Genomic DNA, 22900 nt, shown 5'->3' on the forward strand with positions numbered 1-22900 from the left:
CGGGACAAGGCAAGTAATTTGTGCCCCCTAATGCGTGGATTTGCGCCCCCTAACCCTAACCCCCAGATGTTGCGCCTGGCCCCCCTGCACCCCCCACGCTACGCCACTGAGATAAATTCAACAGTGTAAATAAGTTTTGATGGATGTAATAATGGAATACTGAATGGTATAATTTCTGTAAAATATGCAGGGATTTATGATATGTAAAGTGAACCATGGAAAGAGAAGAAGGGGAGTCGTGGATATCTTAAAGATGTAAAAATGAGTATTTTAAATTGTAAAACAGAAATGTTAATAAAAGTTAGATAAAAAATAAAATAAAAAGCCATTGAATGTTAATCAGCCTGGTTGAAGAGAAACGTTTTCGCCTGATGCCTAAAGATATATATTGAAGGCACCAAGTGAGCCTTTAATCAACATCATCCATGGGCGTATTCAGGATTTCTGTTGGGAGGGCAGAACCTCAGTTAATTAAGTATTTGTATTGATTTACTTGATTTAGGGGGGGGCGCCCCTCTTTGGCTACGCCCATGTCACCATCATCATTATGGTTATTGTTTAGTATTTATTAAATTTGTTACTCCCCTTATCTTGCCCAGGGCAACCCAAAGAGAACTTACAACCCAACCAAACTAAACCCAACTCATCATCCGGATTCTATGGGGAAACCGAGAGGAGAATTAAGACCGGGGCGTTTCTCTGCTTCCCAGCCTCTCTGCACACGGGATCGGGATCTCGGCTGGGATCCTATGGGGCTAATCGCTTGCGCGCGTGCACACGTCTGTCCGGCCCCTCGCTCGAGAGAAACTGCGACGTCTGTCCTCCCATTTCCTTTCTGTCGGAGGACTTCTATCCCACACCCTGCTGCTGCTGCTGCTGCCTCCGCCTCCTCTCCTTTAAGGCAGCCCAGCTCACCTGTAGGCGCAGCGCCCTCACCTAGCCCAGGTGGCTGCCGAGAGCGAGCGAAGAAGGAGAGGAGGAGGAAGTGGGCGCAGCAGGAGCAGCATGTCCGCCTCGGCAGTTTTTATCCTTGACCTGAAAGGCAAGGTGAGTGTGACCCCCAGATCTTCCTCTCAGGTGGGGCAGAGCAGCCGCCACCCTCCAGGCGAAGTTTCCCAAATAACTCCCCCTTCTCTCTACGCCCTCCAGTATTTCCGCTCGCCAGATCCAAGTTTCTGGGTGTTACCTGGTGCAGACTTCCATTCATACTGTGTGCCCATATCCCCCTCTTCACTTTTCAGCCTGGAGAAGAGGAAGTTAAAGACTCTTGAGACCAGCTGGGGAGTTGAGTAGCACCCAGGTGGGCTGGCTGTGTCTTATAACTGCTAGGCCACCTTTGCCTCTGGGCACAAGAAGAGAAATGGGTGCTCCTGGCCCTGGTCCCAAGGTTTCTTCCTGCAGCTCCCATCTTGGGGAGATGGGGCCCACCTGTGCTGCGTCTGGCTGGCATCCCCTATCCCAGAGTCGGGGCTTGGTGATGCTCCATCGCAGGCTCTTTCCTGTTGCAGCAGGTGTGGAGGAGATTCTTTTTGGCCCTCCTTTTCTAGGCTGAGGAGCGGTCTGAAAATTGTGACCGCTTAGTGAACAGAGGCAGCCTGGGAATGTTGTTCCCGGGGCGTGTGGACCTGCTTGCTGCCATTCTGCTGGCTCTGGTTGCATCAGGGAGCCTGTTCGACCAGCTAGGTTGCTTCAAATGGGTGAAAGAGCAGGGCCAGAGCTGTAGCAGCAAAGCAGAATGAGTCCTGAGCCCATCACTTTAAGGAACAGAAACTGGAAAAAAACATTTGCTTTCTCGGTGATAAGCTGTGCACACTGGAACTGCCTGCTGCTACCCGTTCAAAACAACAACAACAGCAGTTGATGGCAGGGTTCAGAACAGTAGCAGGCCAATTTGTGGAAGAGAGGAACAGCATCAGAGCTAGCACAAGGTAGCAGTTAAGAATCTGAGCAGAAAAGTCAACATCTGAACACAAGATCGAGGAGATTGGTAACAAACAGATTTATTTGCTAGACTGCTTGGTTTGTTCAATACTGGAATGAGAAGCATGCTAATACTGTTCAGACATTTACTCCCCCCCCCCCCCCATTTTAATTATTAAAATTGTTAATAAAAGCAATTTTGTTAACAATTACAATTACAGTGGTACCTCAGGTTGAGAACTTAATTCGTTCTGGAGGTCTGTTCTTAACCTGAAACTGTTCTTAACCTGAGGTACCACTTTAGCTAATGGGGCCTCCGGCTGCTGCTGCACTGCCGCCACGCGATTTCTGTTCTCATCATGAAGCAAACTTCCCAACCCAAGGTACTATTTCTGGGTTAGCGGAGTCTGTAATCTGAAGATCTGTAACCCGAGGTACCAGTGTACTGTGTAATAATGCAAGTCTCAGCGCAGCTATAGCTTTACTACATGTTGTTAGGTAAACAACAGTCTACATCAGGCATAGGCAAACTTGGCCCTCCAGATGTTTAGGGACTTCAACTCCCATCATCCCTGACCACTGGTCCTGTTAGCTAGGGATACTAGTTTGTCTGCATCACTGCCCCCCTCCCCTTCTGTAATAGGATGGTAATAAATATACATAAGGGGCTGTTATACTCTGATTAAGCATTTTTAAACAATCCAAAAATTCATCTACATGCATATTATTAATAATAACAACAACAACAACTATTAAGGCTGCATTGCTATACCTACCTTCATGGAAGTAAGCCCAACTGAACTCAATGGGACTTACTTTTGGAGTAGTTAGCATACAGGAGTTTGCTGTAAGTGAAGTACTTGGGGAACCTTCTGATGGTGGGTGCCCCCTATCTTACACAAAGCTGAGTTTATGCAGGATATTTTGAATAGGATCTTGTGCAGGAAAGATCATGGAGGTACAGTATCGCATTTTAAAAAATAAGTGTGGCATGAAAGGGAAGCCTGGTCCATGACAGAGACAGCTCTGGGGGTGGGGAATATTATGGTACAGCTGCATTTTCCTTTTCCTCCCACCACATCTCTAAAATAACAACTTCATTGAAGGATGAAAAAGAACATGGCTGGAACAACACAATTTGCTGCCTGAAGCAAATGACAATATTGCCTCCCTCCCTGTTCCATGTAGAGAAGCTGGCCAGAATGGCAGTTTAATCTTGCTTCAGCTGTGCCAGGGGGACGGTTTCCTCCATCGCACCTGACAGCAGCTGGCAAGTTTAGAGGGTACATGAGAAGCTTGTGGTGCACATCTCTGTTCTCCCACAGAGGTGAATGGTTAGAAGTGGGGCTGTGGCTGCTGTCACCTGAGGCAATTGCTTCTTCTGCCTAATGGCAGAGCCGGCTCTGAAAAGCACAAAGGAGAGAACTAAAGGACCATTGGATAGAGAAGAGCTATTGTTTATTTGACCGGGATGTGCTGTGACTCACATATGTGGCCAGGGAATACAGGGTGAGAATGCAACCTTGAAGACTTGCATCTAACAGCAGAATTCAAGAGTGTCTACTCAGATGTCTGTCCTATTAAGTTCTATGGGGCTTACTCCCAGGTAAGTGGGTAAAGGGTCCCAGTAGAAACCTCCTCCCTGGAAAATGGTGTGTGGGTGAATGACATACATGATGCTACTTAGAGGAAGCATCAGTGATAACGTGAGCAATGCACTATGGCTGTCTCAGTGTCAGCCATGCAAGGCTAGCGTGACTTAAGCTTCTTTCCCATCCTCTAGCCTCTCATCAGCCGCAACTACAAAGGAGATGTGAGCATGTCAGAGATTGACTACTTCATGCCGCTCTTGATGCAGAAGGAGGAAGAAAGTGCCCTGACGCCACTCCTGTCCCGCGGGAAAGTGCATTTCCTTTGGATCAAGCACAGCAACATTTACTGTATCCTTTCAGAGCCTGAACTAATTCCAGGGAGGGGGGTGGGATGCTGCAGCCCCTGTGAGGGGCAAAACCCAAGTCCAGCTGGATTCAGAAACACTACTGTCTCCAACTGTGGAGAATAGCCTGCAGGGCCAATAATCTTTGATAGCTTTTGCTTCCATGAATTTGTCTTCTAAAGCCATCCAAGTTTGGAGAATATTACTGCCTTCTCTGGGAGGGAGCACCACAGTCTATATGCTGCGTGAATGGCACACGGTATTCTAAATGCATTTGCACCATAGATTTGTATAACAGCAATATAATGTTGGCAGTTTATTTTCAGTTAGCCTTGCCCTGTGCCCTTAAGTTTCAGTGAAGTGGAGATTGCAGGCCCTGCGTTTCTGAACTTCTTTGGAATGATAGAGAAAGGGCAAGAATAGGGTAGGCAACCTAAGGCCCGGGGGCCGGATGCAGCCCAATCGCCTTCTCAATCCGGCCCACGAATGGTCCAGGAATCAGCGTGTTTTTACCTGAGTAGAATGTGTCCTTTTATTTAAAATGCACCTCTGGGTTATTTATGGGGCATAGGAATTCATTCATATATATTTTTTCAAAATATAGTCCGGCCCACCACATGGTCTGACGGATGGTGGACCGGCCCACAGCTGAAAAAGTTTGCTGACCCCTGGGCAAGAATGAAGCATGTGCAGAATCCCTTTGGCTAGACAGAAGCCTCATGTTAGGAGATGAGTTGTCAGATGAGAGCTGAAAGGCTGGTCCCAAAAAGGGAAAACTGCAAACTGGTGCAAGATCCAGTTCAAGGAAACTTAACCTTTGAAGAATCCACATGAGGTTTCTGTGCATCCCAATGTTCATCTACTGCCTGGCACTGGTGGCTATGTCCTCTATTTAGGCTAAAGTCCCCCAAAGCCAATACTCCTTCCCTACCATTCCCAAGTCTCTAGTCCAGCAGTTCAGAAATCTCTTTCTTTACCCTTAACCTTTCATGCAGTGGTGGCCTTAACCATGAAGAATGCCAATGCCTCACTAGTGTATTCTTTTCTCTATAAAGTGGTAGAGGTAAGTCAAGGAGCCATTTTTAGACGTACAAAGAAGAACAGGGCACCAAGATAGGAAAGGCTGATGCTATCTTTGAGTTCCCAATTGTGTTATTCTGTTGGCTGGAGTAGCATGCAGACAACACACACCCTCCCCCATAGAAGCTAACTCCTAGGGGCTGAGATCCCTTTGCCCTCCCAATAAAATATTTGATGGGGCCTGCCTGCCCCAAAGCTGATGGGCATTGCCATTCAAATGCTCTGTGTCTACCGCATCATGTGATCAATTGTGCTGGGCAGGGCGTACCTGGGGTCCCCCAATATTTTTGCCAGGTTGGCACCCCTGCCCTCCCCGCAAATGATCTTGAGGCTTTTGGTTTCATCTTGGCACTACAAACCCTGATAGTATCTTTTTGGGGCCAGGGATGAAAGGCCAGTTTGGCCTTCGTAGCATAAAATCTGGCTTCTTCCACCCCATTGATTCCAGCCTTTGAAAACTGAACTTGTATGCTGTCTTTTAGTGTATTCACTCTCAAGTTTTGTTAAAAGGTAATAATAACTTCAAGGCACAGTTTTATAAAATTTACAGCAGGGGTGAAGAATTTGTGCCCTCCAGAAGCTCCCACCAGCCTGAGCCAGCATGGCAAATAGACAAGGATGATAGAAGTTGTAGCTTGCAACATCTGGAGAGTCCCCATCTCTGATTTACAACAATTGCAATAACAGAGCAATTAAAAAACAACAACATTTTAGCATCAATGGAAACCAGTTTAAAATAACACTCTTACACTTAAGAATTTTAAATGTAAATCCAATTTACTTTGGATTTACCTCCCATTTTAATTCAGAATAAAAGTGTGCTGTTTATCAGATGTTTAGGAAAATCTGAAGTAGAAGTCGCCATCTGGCAAGGCTGGAATGGGGGTACAGCAACCCATATGATACCAACTCTCTGCCCCTGTGCATACCTGAAGGGCCCACCTATCTTCCTTTCCCAATAACTAATGCATCCCACACTGGGAATTCTGCAAGAAAGATGCACTTGAGCCAAATGTAGATGGATCAAAGTTCTGGAATTTGGGTATTAGGGCTGCGGAATTCTAGGATCTTCACCCCTGGGCTGGGGGTGGGTTCACCTCTTCTGTATAAAATCCAGTAGGGTGAAAACCTTTCATTCTCTCATTGTCAGGTCTTTTCTGAATATTTCAAAGAACTGGAAGAAGAGAGCATCCGTGACAATTTTGTCATTGTGTATGAGCTGCTGGATGAGCTTATGGATTTTGGGTTTCCCCAGACAACAGATAGTAAAATTTTGCAGGAGTGAGTCACTTGGTCTGCTCTCCCTCTCCTAACCTTTTTTTCCCTGCTTTCCTGCTACCTCTTTCTGACATTGTGCAAATAAATGACCTAACGTTCAGGGACGTTTTTAATATGTAACGCTGTACTGTTTTTAACACTTGATTGGGAGCCGCCCGGAGTGGCTGGGGAAACTCAGCCAGATGGGTGGGGTATAAATAATAAATTATTATTATTATTATTATATTATTACTAACAGGATTTGAAAACTATATGTGCTGAGGATGGGTATATAGGAGTTCAAGTGGAACAAAATGTTTCCCATGTGTAAAATCTCAAGTGTTGAATTCAGATGTTACTCATTCTGCTTGGGCCAAACTTTATTTCTGAGGGGGCCTCAGTTTAGGGGAAATGAGGTCTGAAGAGATACTTAAATTTCAGTGTTGGGGGGGCTCAGAAGCGAATGTCAAAATCTGAACTATCAATGCTTCAAACATTCATTTTATTCTGAATTTGCATTTCAGTCCAGGCAATGTGAAGTTTTGCTGAGATTCTGCTTCTGCTTTAGATAGCAGAAAGTGCTCTTTACAGTCCCCCGCAATCCTTTGAAAAGGTGTGCTTGTTGGGAGGTGGAATGACTGCATCTTATGAGGGCAGTTCTGGATCTTGATCTCGCCCCCTCTTCACCCTGTTGTAGGTACATCACTCAGCAGGGCAACAAGCTCGACACGGGCAAATCCCGCGTTCCACCCACCGTCACCAATGCGGTCTCCTGGAGGTCAGAGGGCATCAAGTATAAGAAGAACGAAGTCTTCATTGATGTCATTGAATCTGTCAATCTACTGGTGAGTTACTGCAGGAATGTGGGTCCGTCTGGGTCACCCAGGTATGTAGGGATCCAGGCAACATTGCAAGGAGCCTAAAAAGTTGGCATGGCCTTTCGTCTTGCGGCACCTGCCCCATTGGAATTCCCTTCCATTAAGTATTACATGGGCATCAACTCTGGTGGCATGAAGTTGCTCAGGTGCTTGGCCTTTCTCAGCAGAGTGCAGGAGGAAAGCTGTGTCGCTGGCAGCTGCTCAGAGGAGGCTGTGTGTGTCTCCCTTGAGATAAATTCTGGTTTCCAATGGTGACGGTGGTGCTCCCACAGGGATGGCGGTGTTCTGCCCTGAACCAGTATTTTCTCCTCTTAGAGCATCAGCTTCGACAGCAAACGAGCTCGGAAGAGATGATGATAAGATGAGAAAAGGAAAGTGGGCAAAAGATAGCTCGGGATCTACTGGAGATCCCTGGGCGATTTCTGGGTTTCTCAATAGCAACAGAAGCTGCTCCACACCCCTTTCTGCTGAAATGAAGGGCAGGAATAGATTTCTCTCTCTTTGTGATTAGAGTGTCTGAGCTCCTGTTGTTCGTTCCCAGCTCCTGCCAACCTAGCAGTTCGAAAGCACGTCAAAGTGCAAGTAGATAAATAGGTACCGCTTTGGCGGGAAGGTAAATATCGTTTCTGTGCGCCACTCTGGGCAGCTTCCAACAAAGTATTAAAATACAGTGGTTTGTTAAACATTAAAAGCTTCCCTAAACAGGGCTACAACTCTAAAAGTCTGGTAGTTGTTCTTCTCTTTGACATCTGGTGGGAGGGCATTCCACAGGGCAGGTGCCACTACTGAGAAGGCCCTCTGCCTGGTTCCCTGTAACTTGGCTTCTTGTAGTAAGGGAAATGCCAGAAGGCCCTTGGCGCTGGACCTCCGTGTCCGGGCTGAATGATGGGGGTGGAGATGCTACTTCAGGTATACTGGACCGAGGCCGTTTAGGGCTTTAAAGGTCAGCACCAACACTTTGAAAAGGAAAAGGAAAGTGAGATGAGCGCCGCAACCCCAGAGTCATCCGCGACTGGACCTAATGGTCAGGGGTCCCTTTGCCTTTACCTTATTTATTTAGTGCATTTCATAGAAGCGTAGAGTTGGAAGGGAATCCGAGTGTCATCTAGTCCAACCCCCTGCAATGCAAATATCCCACCTCCCCCCCCCCAGTACAAAGTGACTTTTATGGTTCTTCCCCTCAGTTCTAGTTCTGAGATCCACTTCCTGGGCTGAGCATGTTCCTTAATTTTGTGTGATGTTTCTCTCTCCACCCCCATTTTGCACCTAGATCCAGTTGGAGGATCTCTGGTTTCTAGTGCAAAAACAAAGCAGATCCGATATGCCTGAGTCTGCCCACTCATATATGATTTTAGTTTGCACACAGCACATCTAAGTACTGAGTAATGTTGTTTCCATGATGTTTTGTGTACTGGTGGGTGACTTCCCTGGGCTTTGAAAGTTCATTTTGAAAAGGGGCTAGTTTGAATTCCAATTTAAGGTGTCCAAAAAGGAACAAATTCCAGTTTATATTCGTCCCTTTAGTTCCGTTCATGTTCAATTCAAATACATTCAATTCTTTTACCCTCAGCATTCAGAATGTTACAAGCTGCTGGGCTGAAGTATAAAACATGCTTAAGAAAACACAGTGGAATGTGAATTGTTTGGCTTGTTATTCCCAACAATTATGATCCTTAAACTTCAAAGCCCAAAGATCAGTAGAAAATACATGTAGGAGATTGAACCTGAAGCTAAGAAAACATTTAAAAGCTCTACCTCAAAATGAACAATTTACATTCAGTTCACTCGGCAGTTGTGGGAACTACACTAATGGCCAAAGTTGTGGAAACTTTTAGGAAAAAATGCATTTCCGAGGTTTGACGGCTCATAACACGTGATTACCTCTCTAAACACTCATGCTCATTGGCTGCATTAAAACGATGTAAAGCTAGTGCATATCAACCTAAGCAAGTTGTGCTTCCTTTTTCTGGTTATTTGGCTATAACTTTTGATAGAATACAGATAATTGAACAAACTTTGTTGCATTACATTCTTCCTTAAATTATCCTTCTATTGATATGTAATTTTATGGTATTACTCAAAAAAAGTGGGGTTATGAGCCATCAAACCTCAGAAATACACTATTTCCAAATGGTTTCCACAATTTTATAATATAATAATTTTTATTATTTATACCCCGCCCATCTGGCTGGGTTTCCCCAGCCACTCTGGGCGGCTTCCAACAGAACACTAAAAACACTAGTGTACTATAAGGCATAGATCAGAGATTTTTGAACTAATTCAGCAAACTGCGTTAAACTGAACTAGCTCATTCCGAGATGGTGCTACAGTTTCAGCCTGGCTGTCATCAGGGACAGGAGGGAGAATCATAGAATCATAGAGTTGGAATAGACCACAAGGGCCATCGAGTCCAACCCCCTGCCAAGCAGGAAACACCATCAGAGCACTCCTGACATATGGTTGTCAAGCCTCTGTTTAAAGACCTCCAAAGAAGGAGACTCCACCACACTCCTTGGCAGCAAATTCCACTGTCGAACAGCTCTTACTGTCAGGAAGTTCTTCCTAATGTTTAGGTGGAATCTTCTTTCTTGTAGTTTGGATCCATTGCTCCGTGTCCGCTTCTCTGGAGCAGCAGAAAACAGAAGCCCCCCTTCTTCCAGGCAAAGAGAGGAGATGGGAGGAGTTGTGACCCTGAGACTCAGACCCTGCTCTGTCTTCCAGGTTAATGCCAATGGGAGTGTCCTGCTGAGTGAGATTGTGGGCTCCATCAAGCTGAAGGTCTTCCTCTCCGGCATGCCAGAGCTGCGTTTGGGCCTCAACGACAGGGTGCTCTTCGAGATCACAGGACGTAAGTCACCCAGTGCCCTGAAAGCAGGAGCACCAGCAGTTGGGTGGGCTGGGCAGAGAGAGCCTCCAGCAGCAGGAAGTGTTGGGCTGAATGACGCTAGATTTGGCTGGATTTTGCTTATTGTTGCGGTTTTTCATTTTATGTAGACAAGGTGTAATTTCAGCCCAGGAGCTTATTTTTAAAAGTAGCATTCATACAGGTGCATTTTGGGGGGAGCATCTCTCTCTTTTCACTGAAACACCAGAGCAGCACCCACACATCTGGGTGTGTCTATGAAAAATGCAGTTTCTTTTGTTCATCATTAACTTTCTGGTAACGTTTAATGTGGACCTCGTGTTTTGGGAATAGACAGCCTGTGTTCTTTTCTGCCAAATACTCACATATTTCTGCTGCTTCCAGTCTTTGGGTGTTTGTGTTTTAAAGTTGAGGGCTTTAATAATGACTTTTAAAAAAAACAACCTCCTTTTTCAAAGTGTTGGTGCTGACCTTTAAAGCCCTAAACGGCCTCAGTCCTGAAGTAGCATCTCCACCCCCATCATTCAGCCCGGACACGGAGGTCCAGCGCCGAGGGCCTTCTTGTGGTTCCCTCACTGCGAGAAGCCAAGTTACAGGGAACCAGGCAGAGGGCCTTCTCAGTAGTGGCACCTGCCCTGTGGGACGCCCTCCCACCAGATGTCAAAGAGAAGAACAACTACCAGACTTTTAGAAGACATCTGAAGGCAGCCCTGTTTAGGGAAGCTTTTAATGTTTAACAGACCACTGTATTTTAATACTTTGTTGGAAGCCGCCCAGAGTGGCTGGGGAAACCCAGCCAGATGGGCGGGGTATAAATAATAAATTATTGTTTTATTTTTATTATTTGCAAGCACCTTCCCCACTGAATGCTTGGAATGCTTGGCTATTTGCAGATTAATTGCGCTGCAGAAGGCGTGCTGGGTAGACCACACATTACAAGGAACACAAAAGTAACTTTTGCTAGGTTTTAATAACAAAAACAAAAACTCCTTTTACAGTAAATCAATAAGCATGACCCATCCACCAGGGTACCGAGAGAGCTACATACTGCTCTTTATATACCATACCCAACAGCTTAATTACCACAACTTAACAGCACCTGCTATACTGCTTCACAGCTGTAAAACTAGGTCATGTTATTTGCTCTGGCCTTTAAAGAAATACACATCTTGTGGAACAATAATGAACCTTCAAATTTAAAGAGACCATTCCACACTGAGAGGCCAAGAATCACAAGGACAGGCAGCTGTTTTTCTCTGGCTAGAGCGTAGTCTCTCCCCTGCTATCCCCTGGGCAATTGTGACAGCCACACTTCTGACTTCTCAGGTGGAAAAAATAAGTCTGTGGAGCTGGAGGATGTCAAGTTCCATCAATGTGTGCGGCTGTCACGTTTTGACAATGACCGGACCATCTCCTTTATCCCACCTGATGGAGATTTTGAGCTCATGTCCTATCGGCTGAACACACAGGTGAGTCTGGGATTCAGACCCCAGGAAAAAGTGATGCCATGGTGATCTCATTGGGTACACAGGCAACTCCTTTGTGCATGGTTGCACTGAGGCAGTAGCTGCCTAATTTCCCCAGATAATCTTTTTCCTAATGATTCATGCCCAGCTAGGTCATTTGCCTACTTATCTATAGGCTGATGCTGCCGGCGAGGAGAGAGTTCCTTGCAGAAGGATGGCAGGTGTTATGTACTGAAGTTCTCACCCTGGGCCAGCAGGGGGATACTGTAGATAGCTATGCAAATGAAGGATCAAAAGTGACGTTCAGTGATTGGATAGTTTGTATGCAAATGAAGGATCGAAAGTGACGTTCAGTGATTGGCTAGTTACAGAAAATGGTTACTGTTGCATTCTAGTGGAGCTCTATATAAGCAGGCTGACTGTGCTCCTCAGTTCAGTTCTGTTCCAGCTTACAAATAAAGAGCTGCTGAGGAAGAATCGCTGTGTCATCTGATATGTTTGCCCACAACTTAACAGCAGGAATTATGCTCAGTTGACGAACTGGTTCCTTGTTGAGGAAGCCATGTGCGTTATCTTCAGATCTTGAGCCACTCACGGTTGCAGCTGGCTGACCTTGTAGTGGTGCAGATTCTCTATATATAGAGACACCTATTTTCTGCCGCTATAAAACATGTGGAACAGCAATCCTATATATGTACTATTGCACTGTTTGGATAAACCACACTAGAAATAATCCCATCATTTTGTACATTCCCACAGGCATTGCTTTATTTCTCAGATCTCTTTCCCCCCATCATGACAGTTAATAGAACTCATTGTTGTTAAATGGTTAAAGCTCAGAGGAAGGCCAGGGATGGTTGCTGCCAAAACTCTCCATAGCTGTCAACGTTTCCCTTTTTTTAAGGGAAATTCCTTTATTCCGAATAGGATTCCTCGCAAGAGAAGGGAAAAGTTGACAGCTATGAAACTCTCTCTTCCTATCAGATGTGTCCTATTGCCCTGGCACTTGTTCAAGCAGTAGGAAAAATAACTATTTGTAGTATTTATCTTGCAATCACCAAATGATGATGATAACAGTTATTTGGTGAATGCAAGATAAATACAACCTGGTTCTTAGAGTCTTTCGCCTGGCTGCTCCAAGATTTCTCAAGCATACAGGACTGATTAAGCCGAGATGACAGGATTTGTAGGTGTTCTGAGCTTTTATCATGCCTGACACACCTTTTGCTCTTTGGCTCTAACTGGCTGGAGGCTCTGGAGCCCATGAATGAGATTCTCTCTCTCTTTGCTTGAAGGTGAAGCCCCTCATCTGGATAGAGTCTGTCATTGAGAAGTTCTCTCACAGCCGAGTGGAGATTATGGTGAAGGTGAGTTTTTTGGGGGGATACTGCTTCCTGTTACCCAAGGCTTCCATAATAAGGGCGATCGGAGGAAAACACATGATAAAGAGGACACAATATATTTGTGTATTTATTGCTATAGATTTTGTTCACTCTTAACAGCTGCTCCAAATCCTCCAAAAAGCGGGATTTGTATGGGCTTTGGAGAAATGAGATCACTTCCAAGTCTTCCTTTGAGCACTACAGCAGTGATGAGCTCTGCCCCTCCTGGCTCAAAGCTTGCTTCGGCTTGCCTTCTCTCTCTTTTTAAAAATATATATATTATTTTCATTTTTTAGACAAAATTCATATGCATTTAAATCATTTTCAATTTGTACATATCTGAGATTACTTAAATCCCTGGACTTTCCCCCACCTTCCCCTGGTTTCCATTTTTTTCTATTTATTCTATTGCATCTAATTACATTTTTCAAGTTCATTTTGTATCCCCCGTTTTAAAACTTAAGTCATATTACATTATAAGTGTTATAACAATCTTGCTAACGTTTTTAGATATCTGCAGTGGTCTTTGAGATACGCTATAATTTTTTTCCACTCTTGACTAAGTTTTTTATCGTCTTGGTGTCTGATCTTCACGGTCATCTTTGCCATTTCAGCATAGTCCATCATCTTGGTTATCTACTCTTCTTTGGTTGGGACTTTTTCTTCCTTCTGCTTCTGGGCAAAAAGCATTCTTGTGGCTGTTTTTGCACACATAAACAGTCTTTTTAAGTCCTTCGGTAAGGTAAAGGTAAAGGTACCCCTGCCCGTACGGGCCAGTCTTGACAGACTCTAGGGTTGTGCGCCCATCTCACTCAAGAGGCCGGGGGCCAGCGCTGTCCGAAGACACTTCCGGGTCACGTGGCCAGCGTGACATCGCTGCTCTGGCGAGCCAGAGCCGCACACGGAAACGCCGTTTACCTTCCTGCTAGTAAGCGGTCCCTATTTATCTACTTGCACCCAGGGGTGCTTTCGAACTGCTAGTTTGGCAGGCGCTGGGACCGAACAGTGGGAGCGCACCCCGCCGCGGGGATTCGAACCGCCGACCTTTCAGTCGGCAAGCCCTAGGCACTGAGGCTTTAACCCACAGCGCCACCCGCGTCCTTCAATATTTCATCTCCTATTAGTCCCAATAAAAAGGTTTCTGGTTTTTTGATAAAAGTTATCTTATACATTTTTTTCAATTCATTCTATATCATTTCCCAGAATTATTTTACTATTTTACATGTCCACCACATGTGGTAGAATGTACCTTGGCTCGTCTCCTCTTACGGCAGAGACGTAGTCAGGAGTGGTAAAACACAGACTGTTGAAAGCATCTCTCTGTCTTTCTCTCTCTCGGAAAGGCAAAGGGCCAATTCAAGAAGCAATCGGTGGCCAATGGAGTAGAGATATGTGTCCCGGTCCCGAGTGATGCCGACTCGCCCAAGTTCAAAACCAGCATCGGCAGTGCAAAATACCAGCCTGAGAAGAATGTTGTCGTCTGGAGCATCAAGTCGTTCCCAGTGAGAGAGATGCCCCCTTTCCCACAAATCTCCTCCCCCATTCTGTCCTTTGAATTTTGCAGATGATTTCAAAGATGCAGGTTTAACCCTAGGACATTTCTCTTGCATTTGGGAAGGGGGCAATTCTGTTACATGGTCCAGTGCTCCTGCAAGTTTGTTGGGTGGCAATGGAAGAGGTGAGCAGTTGGTACTGGTCAAGAGCTTATACTATTAAGTGTGCTATAGCTGCTCGTGAATCCCTGTCCATTAGGTGCCAGCAAACCTTGAGAAAACATGAATGCAACTGATCCAAAAATCCACCCACCCACCCTCCACTCAAACAAAAAACCAAATCTCACTACAGCCAACCAAAGACAATCAACCACACCCTTGGCCACCCCAACCTCTCTCACCGCTAGGGAAGTACAACAAGCATATAGCAAGAGAACCCATACAAGTGACGCTGACGCAAAACCCCACACATGCACTAAGTAAAAGAATAGACATATACCTGAAGAAGCGTCTCCACCCCCATCGTTCAGCCCTGACACTGAGGTCCAGCGCCAAGGGCCTTCTGGCAGTTCCCTTACTGTAAGAAGCCAAGTTACAGGGAACCAGGCAGAGGGCCTTCTCAGTAGTGGCACCCACCCTGTGGAACGCCCTCCCATCAGATGTCAAGGAAGTAAACAACTCTCTGACTTTTTTCCAGTAGCACCTTAGAGACCAACTAAGTTAGTTATTGGTATGAGCTTTCGTGTGCATGCACACTTCTTCAGATAAATGTGTGCATGCACACGAAAGCGCATACCAATAACTAACTTAGTTGTTCTCTAAGGTGCTACTGGAAGGAATTTTTAAATTTTTTAAATTTAATTTTATTTATTTTGTTTTGCTTTGACTACGGCAGACCAACACGGCTACCTACCTGTAACTACCGGTATCTGACTTTTAGAAGACATCTGAAGGCAGCCCTGTTTAGGAACTTTTTAATGTTTTATATTTTGTCATGTTTTTAGTATTCTGTTGGGAGCTGAGCAGAGTGGGCAGGGTATAAATAATAATAATAATAATAATAATAATTGCTATTATTATTATTTATTGGTATTACCACCCCACTCCACTCACCATTCTCCCCTCCCCCCTTTTCTTCCCAACCTAATACTGCATGTGATACTAATGTCTCACAACAAATGAAACTGATCCGTAGGAAACGCAGCTTGAAAAAAAGAGACGATGCACGTACTTTTGTAAACTAAGAAATCTTTAATAAAAATACATTTTAAAAACACACAAAAACACACACATGGATGTGATCTGTAAGGACTTCCAGAAATGCCAAGGTGGATTTTCTTACCCCTTTCCTGTGGCCATTGATGAACTCCATTTACACTTCTTGGTTATTAGGCTCAGGTTGTTGCATTGGCTGGCCTGCATAACCATTGACTTAAAGAAGAAGACCTTACCTTCTCTTGCATTTGGCTCTGCAGGGTGGCAAGGAGTACCTGATGAGAGCCCACTTTGGGCTGCCCAGTGTTGAGAATGAGGAGCTGGAGGGACGTCCGCCCATCTCAGTCCGTTTTGAAATCCCCTACTTCACAGTCTCTGGGATACAGGTGAGCTGGAGTTGACTGGAAGATGGAGAAGTGGGGCTCTCAGCAAACCTTTTCAGCAGGGGGCGGGTCCATTCTCCCTCAGACCTTGTGGGGGGCCGGACTATATATTGGGAGGGGGCATGAACAAATTCCTATGCCCCACAAATAACTCAGAGATGCATTTTAAATAAAAGGACACATTCCACTCATGTAAAAACACGCTGATTCCCAGACTGTCTGTGGGCTGGATTTAGAAGGTGATTGGGCCGGATCCGGCCCCCGGGCCTTAGTTTGCCTACCCATACTCTGTACACTTGTGAGAGCTAGCTTTGGGGGGGGGGGGTTGACTGAGAGGCAAACTGGGTTGACTGCAGACTCCAAGCTGTGATTTAGTGCAAACGGCATGTGGTTGGTTAAAACGTTAAGAGCAAGTAGCTACCATCTGCTGATATAGAGTGGTACCTCGGTTTAAGAACAGTCCTGTTTACGAACGATTCGGTTTACGAACTCCGCAAAATCGGAAGTAGTGTCCCGGTTTGCGTGCAAACTTTACCTCAGTCTAAGAATGGAATCCAAACGGTGGAAGGGCACTGGTGGCAGGAGGCCTCATTAGGGAAAGTGCACCTCGGTTTAAGAACGGTTTCGGTTTAAGAACGGACTTCCGGAACGGATTAAGTTCGTAAACCGAGGTACCACTGTAAAATGGTTCTTGGAATTATTCAAACTCTCTTCCCAAAGCTGCATACGAAAGGGGCATCTCGATTACACTGTAGCTGAGGATTTAAACTCTCTGCAAGTCCAATATTTGATCTTGTTTCAATGGCTCCTGCTGGTGATGGGAGAGAATACACTGCGAACGGACGAGGAGTGAGTGGAAGTATTTAGGGGAATATTTACCAAAAAAAATGACCTCAAATATAAATTCCAGGTAGGGGATATCTTGTGACCAACAGTTGACAACATATAAAGGCTATGAGAATGTGGAAAAGAAGGTGAAGGAATTAATGTATATGCAGCCAAGTAAGATTTATAAAGAACTGTCATGGAACTCTGGGTGGGACGTCTAAAAGAACTACTGTAAAAGAATGGAAAATGCTGTAATTTTAAAATTGAAATAATAATAATAATAATAATAATAATAATAATAATAATAATAATAATAGAGAATACACTGCATCCTAGCTCTCTGCCTAGCTCTCCTAGGTAGGATAGGGACTATGTAACCCAGAATCCTAGCCTTACCTGCAACCCTCTTTTTAAAAAATTAAACAAAATAAAACAACGGGCGGGGGTGTCTGCTGCAGTCTTTCTGTTCAACCCTCAACACGGAAAGTTCTCCTCTAGCAATGATAGCAGGATCACCTGCGGGTTTGACACACAATAAATCTCTATTGGGAATGTTGACTATAGGAGGTGTGTGTCAGGAGACTTCCTGGATGTTCCCATCCCATTTATGCTGCTGTAAACAGGGACCCAATCCTTTCAAGCTCATTGTAGGGGGGGAAAGGTATTGTTTCCTTCTGTTCCTTAGTTTATAGAATTGGGAATATCTGGAGTACAGGTGGAATGGCTTGTTTTCCTTCTCTGCCCTCCTAGTAAAGGTAAAAGGACCCCTGACCATTAGGTCCAGTTGTGGCTGACTCTGGGGTTGTGGCGCTCATCTTGCTTTATTGGCCGAGGGAGCCAGCGTACAGCTTCCGGGTCATGTGGCCAGCATGACTAAGCCGCTTCTGGCGAACCAGAGCAGCGCACGGAAACGCCGTTTACCTTCCCGCTGGAGCGGTACCTATTTATCTACTTGCACTTTGACGTGCTTTCGAACTGCTAGGTTGGCAGGAGCAGAGACCGAGCAACGGGAGCTCACCCCATCGTGGGGATTTGAACCACCAACCTTCCGATCGGCAAGTCCTAGGCTCTGTGGTTTAACCCACAGTGCCACCCACGTCCCATTTCTCCGCCCTCCTAACTGTCCCCAATTAAGCACGCTTCCCAAGCCTGAACAAAGCAAACACGCAGATATAAAAGCTGACCATTTCTCTCTCTTCTCCCTCCCCTCATGTAAACCATACTTGGCTCACTAATCAGGTTATTGTTCCTTTAGGAACATAGAGAGGTGCATTTTGCTCAGGCAGACCATCGCAATGGTCCGTAGAGCAGCTTGGCATTGTCTATGCTGACAGTTCTGGGTTTCACATATGAGTTTTTCCCAGCCCTACCAGGGATTGAATCAGGGACCTTCTGCATGCAAAGTATCCGTTCTACCACGGAGCTACAGCCCTTCCGTTGCTTTGAGGCCAATTTAAAATGTTCATCGAAAAATAACGATCCAAGCGTTCCTTTCTCACGAACTAGAGATGGGCACAAACAAATGCCCTGGCGCCTTCATTGTTGTTGTTGTTTGGTCATTTAGTCGTGTCCGACTCTTCTTGACCGCATGGACCAGAGCACTCCAGGCACTCCTGTCTTCCACTGCCTCCCGCAGTTTGGTCAAACTCATGCTGGTAGCTTCGAGAACACTGTCCCACCATCTCATCCTCTGCCATCCCCTTCTCCTTGTGCCCTCAATCTTTCCCAACACCAGGGTCTTTTCCAGGGAGTCTTCTCTTCTCAGGAGGTGGCCAAAGTCTTGGAGCCTCAGCTCCAGGATCTGTCCTTCCAGGGAGCACTCAGGGCTGATTTCCTTCAGAATGGAGAGGTTTGATCTTCTTGCAGTCCATGGGACTCTCAAGAGTCTCCTCCAGCACCAGAATTCAAAAGCATCCATTCTTGGGCAATCAGCCTTCTTTATGGTCCAGCTCTCACTTCCATACATCACTACTGGGAAAACCATAGCTTTAACTATACAGACCTTTGTTGGCAAGGTGATGACTCTGCTTTTTAAGATGCTGTCTAGGTTTGTCTTCATTACATACATATATTTAGGCGCCAGGCAGATATGTTTCTTCTCAGCCAGGTGTTTGGCTGATTAACATCCTATGGTCTTTTAAATGTGTCTGTGGGAGGGGGGTTATTGGTGTGCTTTGCTTTTGTTATGTATTTTGTGTTTCTGTTTTGTATTTTTATGTTGTGAATTGCCCTGTGATCTTTGGATGAAGGGCGGTAATAATGGTAGTAATAATAATAATAATAATAATGTAGCCAATATTTCTTTGGGAGAAGGTGGGGCAGGGGCAATTTGCCAAGATGCTGCTTAGATTTGAAGTGCCTTTCATTGTGACCTGCTGGCGATGGGTGGTTTAGAGGAGGTTGACAGATGCCCTCCTTTGATATTGTCCTCTCCTCTGCTCCCCCTCTCTAACCCAGGTGCGGTACATGAAGATAATTGAGAAGAGTGGGTACCAGGCTCTGCCTTGGGTCCGCTACATCACCCAGAGTGGGGGTAAGTTGTCAAGGAAACTGAGCTGCATACAGGTTGTACAGACATTGGCTTTCCCTGGCTGAGCACTTTCCGTGTACAGACATACCTCGGGTTACAGACGCTTCAGGTTGTGTTTTTTCTGGTTACGGACCCGCCAAAACCCGGAAGTACCGGAAAGGATTACTTCTGGGGTCGCACATGCGCAGAAGTGCCAGGTCACTATTTGCGCATATGCAGAAGTGCTGAATTGGAACCCACTCGTGCGCAGATGCGCCACTGTGGGTTGCGAACACTGCAGGTTGTGAATGTGCATCCCACACGGATCACATTCGCAACCCAAGCTTCCACTGTACTAAAAGCTGTATGACGAGTCTTTTCTGCTGGAGTCAGTGTGGTGTAGTTTTAGAGTGTCAGACCATGACCATGTCTAACAATTCCCCCTAAAAGACTTGTCACTTGTCCCAAGATTCCCTGTGCAGAAGCTATGCTGATTCCCTTTCAGCAAGGCTCGTTCTTTGCCTATATGTTTCGCAATTCTAGCTGTGAATCTACCCAAGAGAGAAGCAATACAGGTTTGTAATTATTTGGATTTCTCAATCTCTGGAAATGCCCCTCCCCTTTTTTTAATTGACGCAGTATTGGCCACTTTCCACCATCCTATTAGCCCTGCGGGGGAGCTTGTCAGTGTTCCCATTTCACAGACGAGAAACTTTTGAGAGCTGGAGAGAGCACGTTGCTAAAGCTTCCTCACTCCTTGCAGGTTTGTTCCTGCCTGTCCTGATCGCTCAACATCTCCTGCAGGCATAAACAGCTGCTCTGGGAAAAGGCAGAACTTTTAAGAACCTTACTGGCCCAACCCAGGCCTAACATAGTCTCTACCTTTTTTGTTCCAGATTACCAGCTCCGGACACATTAGTCGTGATCTTGCAGAGCTGGACACCATCAAGAATGAAGAAGCCTGAATGGCCCAAGGATCCTTTGTTGGCACTCTCTGAAGCAAATTGTGTGTGTGTGTGTGTGTGTGTCTGTGTGTCTCCTCCTTCTCTCAGAATGCCCCCCTGCTCCTCTGCCCAACCACAGCTCGATTTGGCAACAGTTCTTGGGCTGGTTTGCCCGATGCCTGCAGGGGGAAATGGTGCTCTGTGGTTGTTGCCTGAGATGACACCTGCATTGCTCCCCTACCTGAGTGGCAGTGGACTTACCTGTGGCGAAACGCCGACCGACTGTGCCTTGCCAGGACTCCTGGATGGAGACTCTTCCAGGTGCCTTGCCTTCTTTCAGAACCTCCCTCCTTTAGAAGGTTCCACAGAACCAGTGGTGACGCTTTGCTCCGAAGGTTTAGCTTGGCGTTCTCATCAGGGGGAGATGCGTTTGGCTTCACCTGCGGGCAGCATTCACCTGAGTGTAGCATTCAGCTCAGCCTGGAAGGTAAGCTGAGCTCCCCACAAGCACCTTGTTGCTCTGCGCCTTAGACTGGTGAAGAGAGAGGCAGGGAAAGCATGCCCTGCCATGGTGTGTAGAAGCTAGAACTAGGAGCTTCTGGGCACAAACTCACTGGGTGGCTGCAAGCAAGTCCCTCCCCCCCCCCTCAGTCTGTTCCCTAATTGTATGATGAGAATAGTGGCTACCTCATTTTTAAGATTTGTGACTCAAAACTACTTCCCATTGTCCTTTAGACCACAATGAGCTGTAAATAGAAGTTGAAATGAAATTGGGCCATTTCGACAGGGTGACCATGACGCTGTTGTGTGTCATTTAGTCCTCATTTCCTTTGGTTTTCTGTTCCACCTTCTTCCTACATTCTAAGCATCCTCACTACAGCCAACAAGTGGAGCTGCTTGCAATCATACTGGCCAGTTCTTACAATAGTGGGAGTTATCATTCTGGACACCTGACAGCGAAAATACCAAATATTATTTGGAGAGGAATGCAGAAGCTCAGGCCTATTTGTCCTCTTCAGAGCTCCTTTTGCCTCTCAGTCGGTTTATTTGAAAAACCAGATACTCCACATGCAATTTCCCCTTATTAAATCTTTCTTTGGTTTCATCTCTAAGGTCAGGAAAAGAGAATGTCCAGCTGATTAGCAATTAATCCACTTGTTATTTATTGATACTAGTCTATGCACATTTATATTGGAGTGAGCCCCATTTAATGCAGTGATGTCATGTTTGAGTAAAAACACGCAGAAATAGGATGCAAGAGTCTGATAACCTGTCTACCCATCATCCTTTGATTTGCTCTTGTCTCAGTGATGTGGTTGCTACGGAAACAGTCTGAAGCTACTGTTGATTTGTATAGGAACCTGAACCCGAGTCGGGCCCTTTGAGAAAAGGGAATTCTAGTTTCCCAACTTTCCCTTTTTAAGCCACTAAAAGCAAGCGGATAAAATAAATGTGGTTATACTGTGAAAAAATACCTCAACACAGTGCTTTTTTTTCCTGGGGGTACGCATACTCCTAAACATTTTGTGAATCTAAGTTTGGCCTCATTGAAGGGCAGTATTTCAATATGAGTAGGAAAATGAGAGTACCCCTAAACTTTTTTTTTTTTTAGGAAAAAAGCACTGCCTCAGCATATAAGTGGATCCATGTACAGATCTATTTCATTAGTAATGAAGCTGCCTCAAAGTGAATGCTGTCTATTTCAGTACGGTACAGTGAGAAAAATCCCAGAAAAGGATTTGTTGGTCTGCGCAACAAGATGGCCTCCAATTTAAGCCTGTCCCAGAATCTTCCACCTGTTAGGATTTGGGCACTCCCTAATATAATGCAGGTCATGCCTGATTAAGTTCCCCTGCAGATCTAGCAGTACCAACTGCAGCTCAGAGACAAACTTGCAAGCCTCACAAACCAATTCCTGCAAAGTAGTCGGTGGCAGAGCAAATGCAAAGAATATCTTGGCACCTGGGTTCAAGCCTTTAAAATATCTGTGTGTGTCCCCCTCCCCTCAAAAAAAAAACAAAATAGCAAAACCCCACCTTAGATCTTGCATAAAGGAATGTGTGCAAATCAGAGAAATAAGTTCTGGGGCTGCTGGGTAATTTGTTCCAAGTCTGTACAGTCGTACCTCAGAAGTTGAATGGAATCAGAACATTCAGAAACCAAGCCACGGCTTCCAATTGGCTGCAGGAAGCTCCTGCAGCCAATCAGAAGCCCTGTCAGACGTTCAGGTTCCAAAGAACGTTCCCAAACCAGAACACTCGCTTCTGGGTTTGCGGCATTTGGGAGCCAAAACGTTCAAGTCGCAAGGTGTTCAACTTCCGAGGTACGGCTGTATAAGCTTCCTATCTATGTTCAAAGAGAAACCTGCTAAACACAGCAAGCAGGGGAGCCAAAGCCCTCACCAGCAGATTTTGGCAGGTGCCCACTTCACGCAGGTATATAGGATTGCGTGCTGCTCCAAGCAATGTGCATTCCTCCCTGACAACAGTGGTTCCCCAAAGGGTGTGGCAGGGGAGGATGGAAAACATGGCCGGAAGATTCTAGAGAAATCAATATTCTATTTTGGGAAAGATTCATGTTCTTCTGTAGCTGCATTGTTTTATAATTTCTGGATGTCCTACGATCATAATTAAAAATAGTTGTGTTCTGTGTTATAAATCAAGCACTGCTAAGAGTTGTTTGTTTTTGTTTCCCAATGTATTTCTTATCAATAAAAGAATTCTGTGTGGCAGAAGCAAATTTTTAT

The 22900-nt window shown here is 45.5% G+C and overlaps 1 protein-coding gene across 1 annotated transcript; it reads left to right on the plus strand.

Annotated features, from left to right (window-relative positions):
• Window positions 1-850: 850 nt before the first annotated feature.
• Window positions 851-22893, plus strand: AP1M2 (adaptor related protein complex 1 subunit mu 2). Its single transcript, XM_083420355.1, has 12 exons — window positions 851-1047; window positions 3704-3860; window positions 4852-4919; window positions 6087-6217; window positions 6891-7038; window positions 9793-9919; window positions 11261-11403; window positions 12696-12767; window positions 14126-14284; window positions 15751-15876; window positions 19159-19234; window positions 20107-22893. Exons 1-12 carry the CDS (start codon window positions 1006-1008, stop codon window positions 20127-20129), a joined length of 1272 nt encoding a protein of 423 aa, XP_083276481.1. The 5' UTR covers window positions 851-1005; the 3' UTR covers window positions 20130-22893.
• Window positions 22894-22900: the final 7 nt, after the last annotated feature.

The sequence above is a fragment of the Podarcis tiliguerta genome, assembly GCF_965153285.1.
Source record: "Podarcis tiliguerta genome assembly, chromosome: 17".
NCBI lineage: Eukaryota > Metazoa > Chordata > Lepidosauria > Squamata > Lacertidae > Podarcis > Podarcis tiliguerta.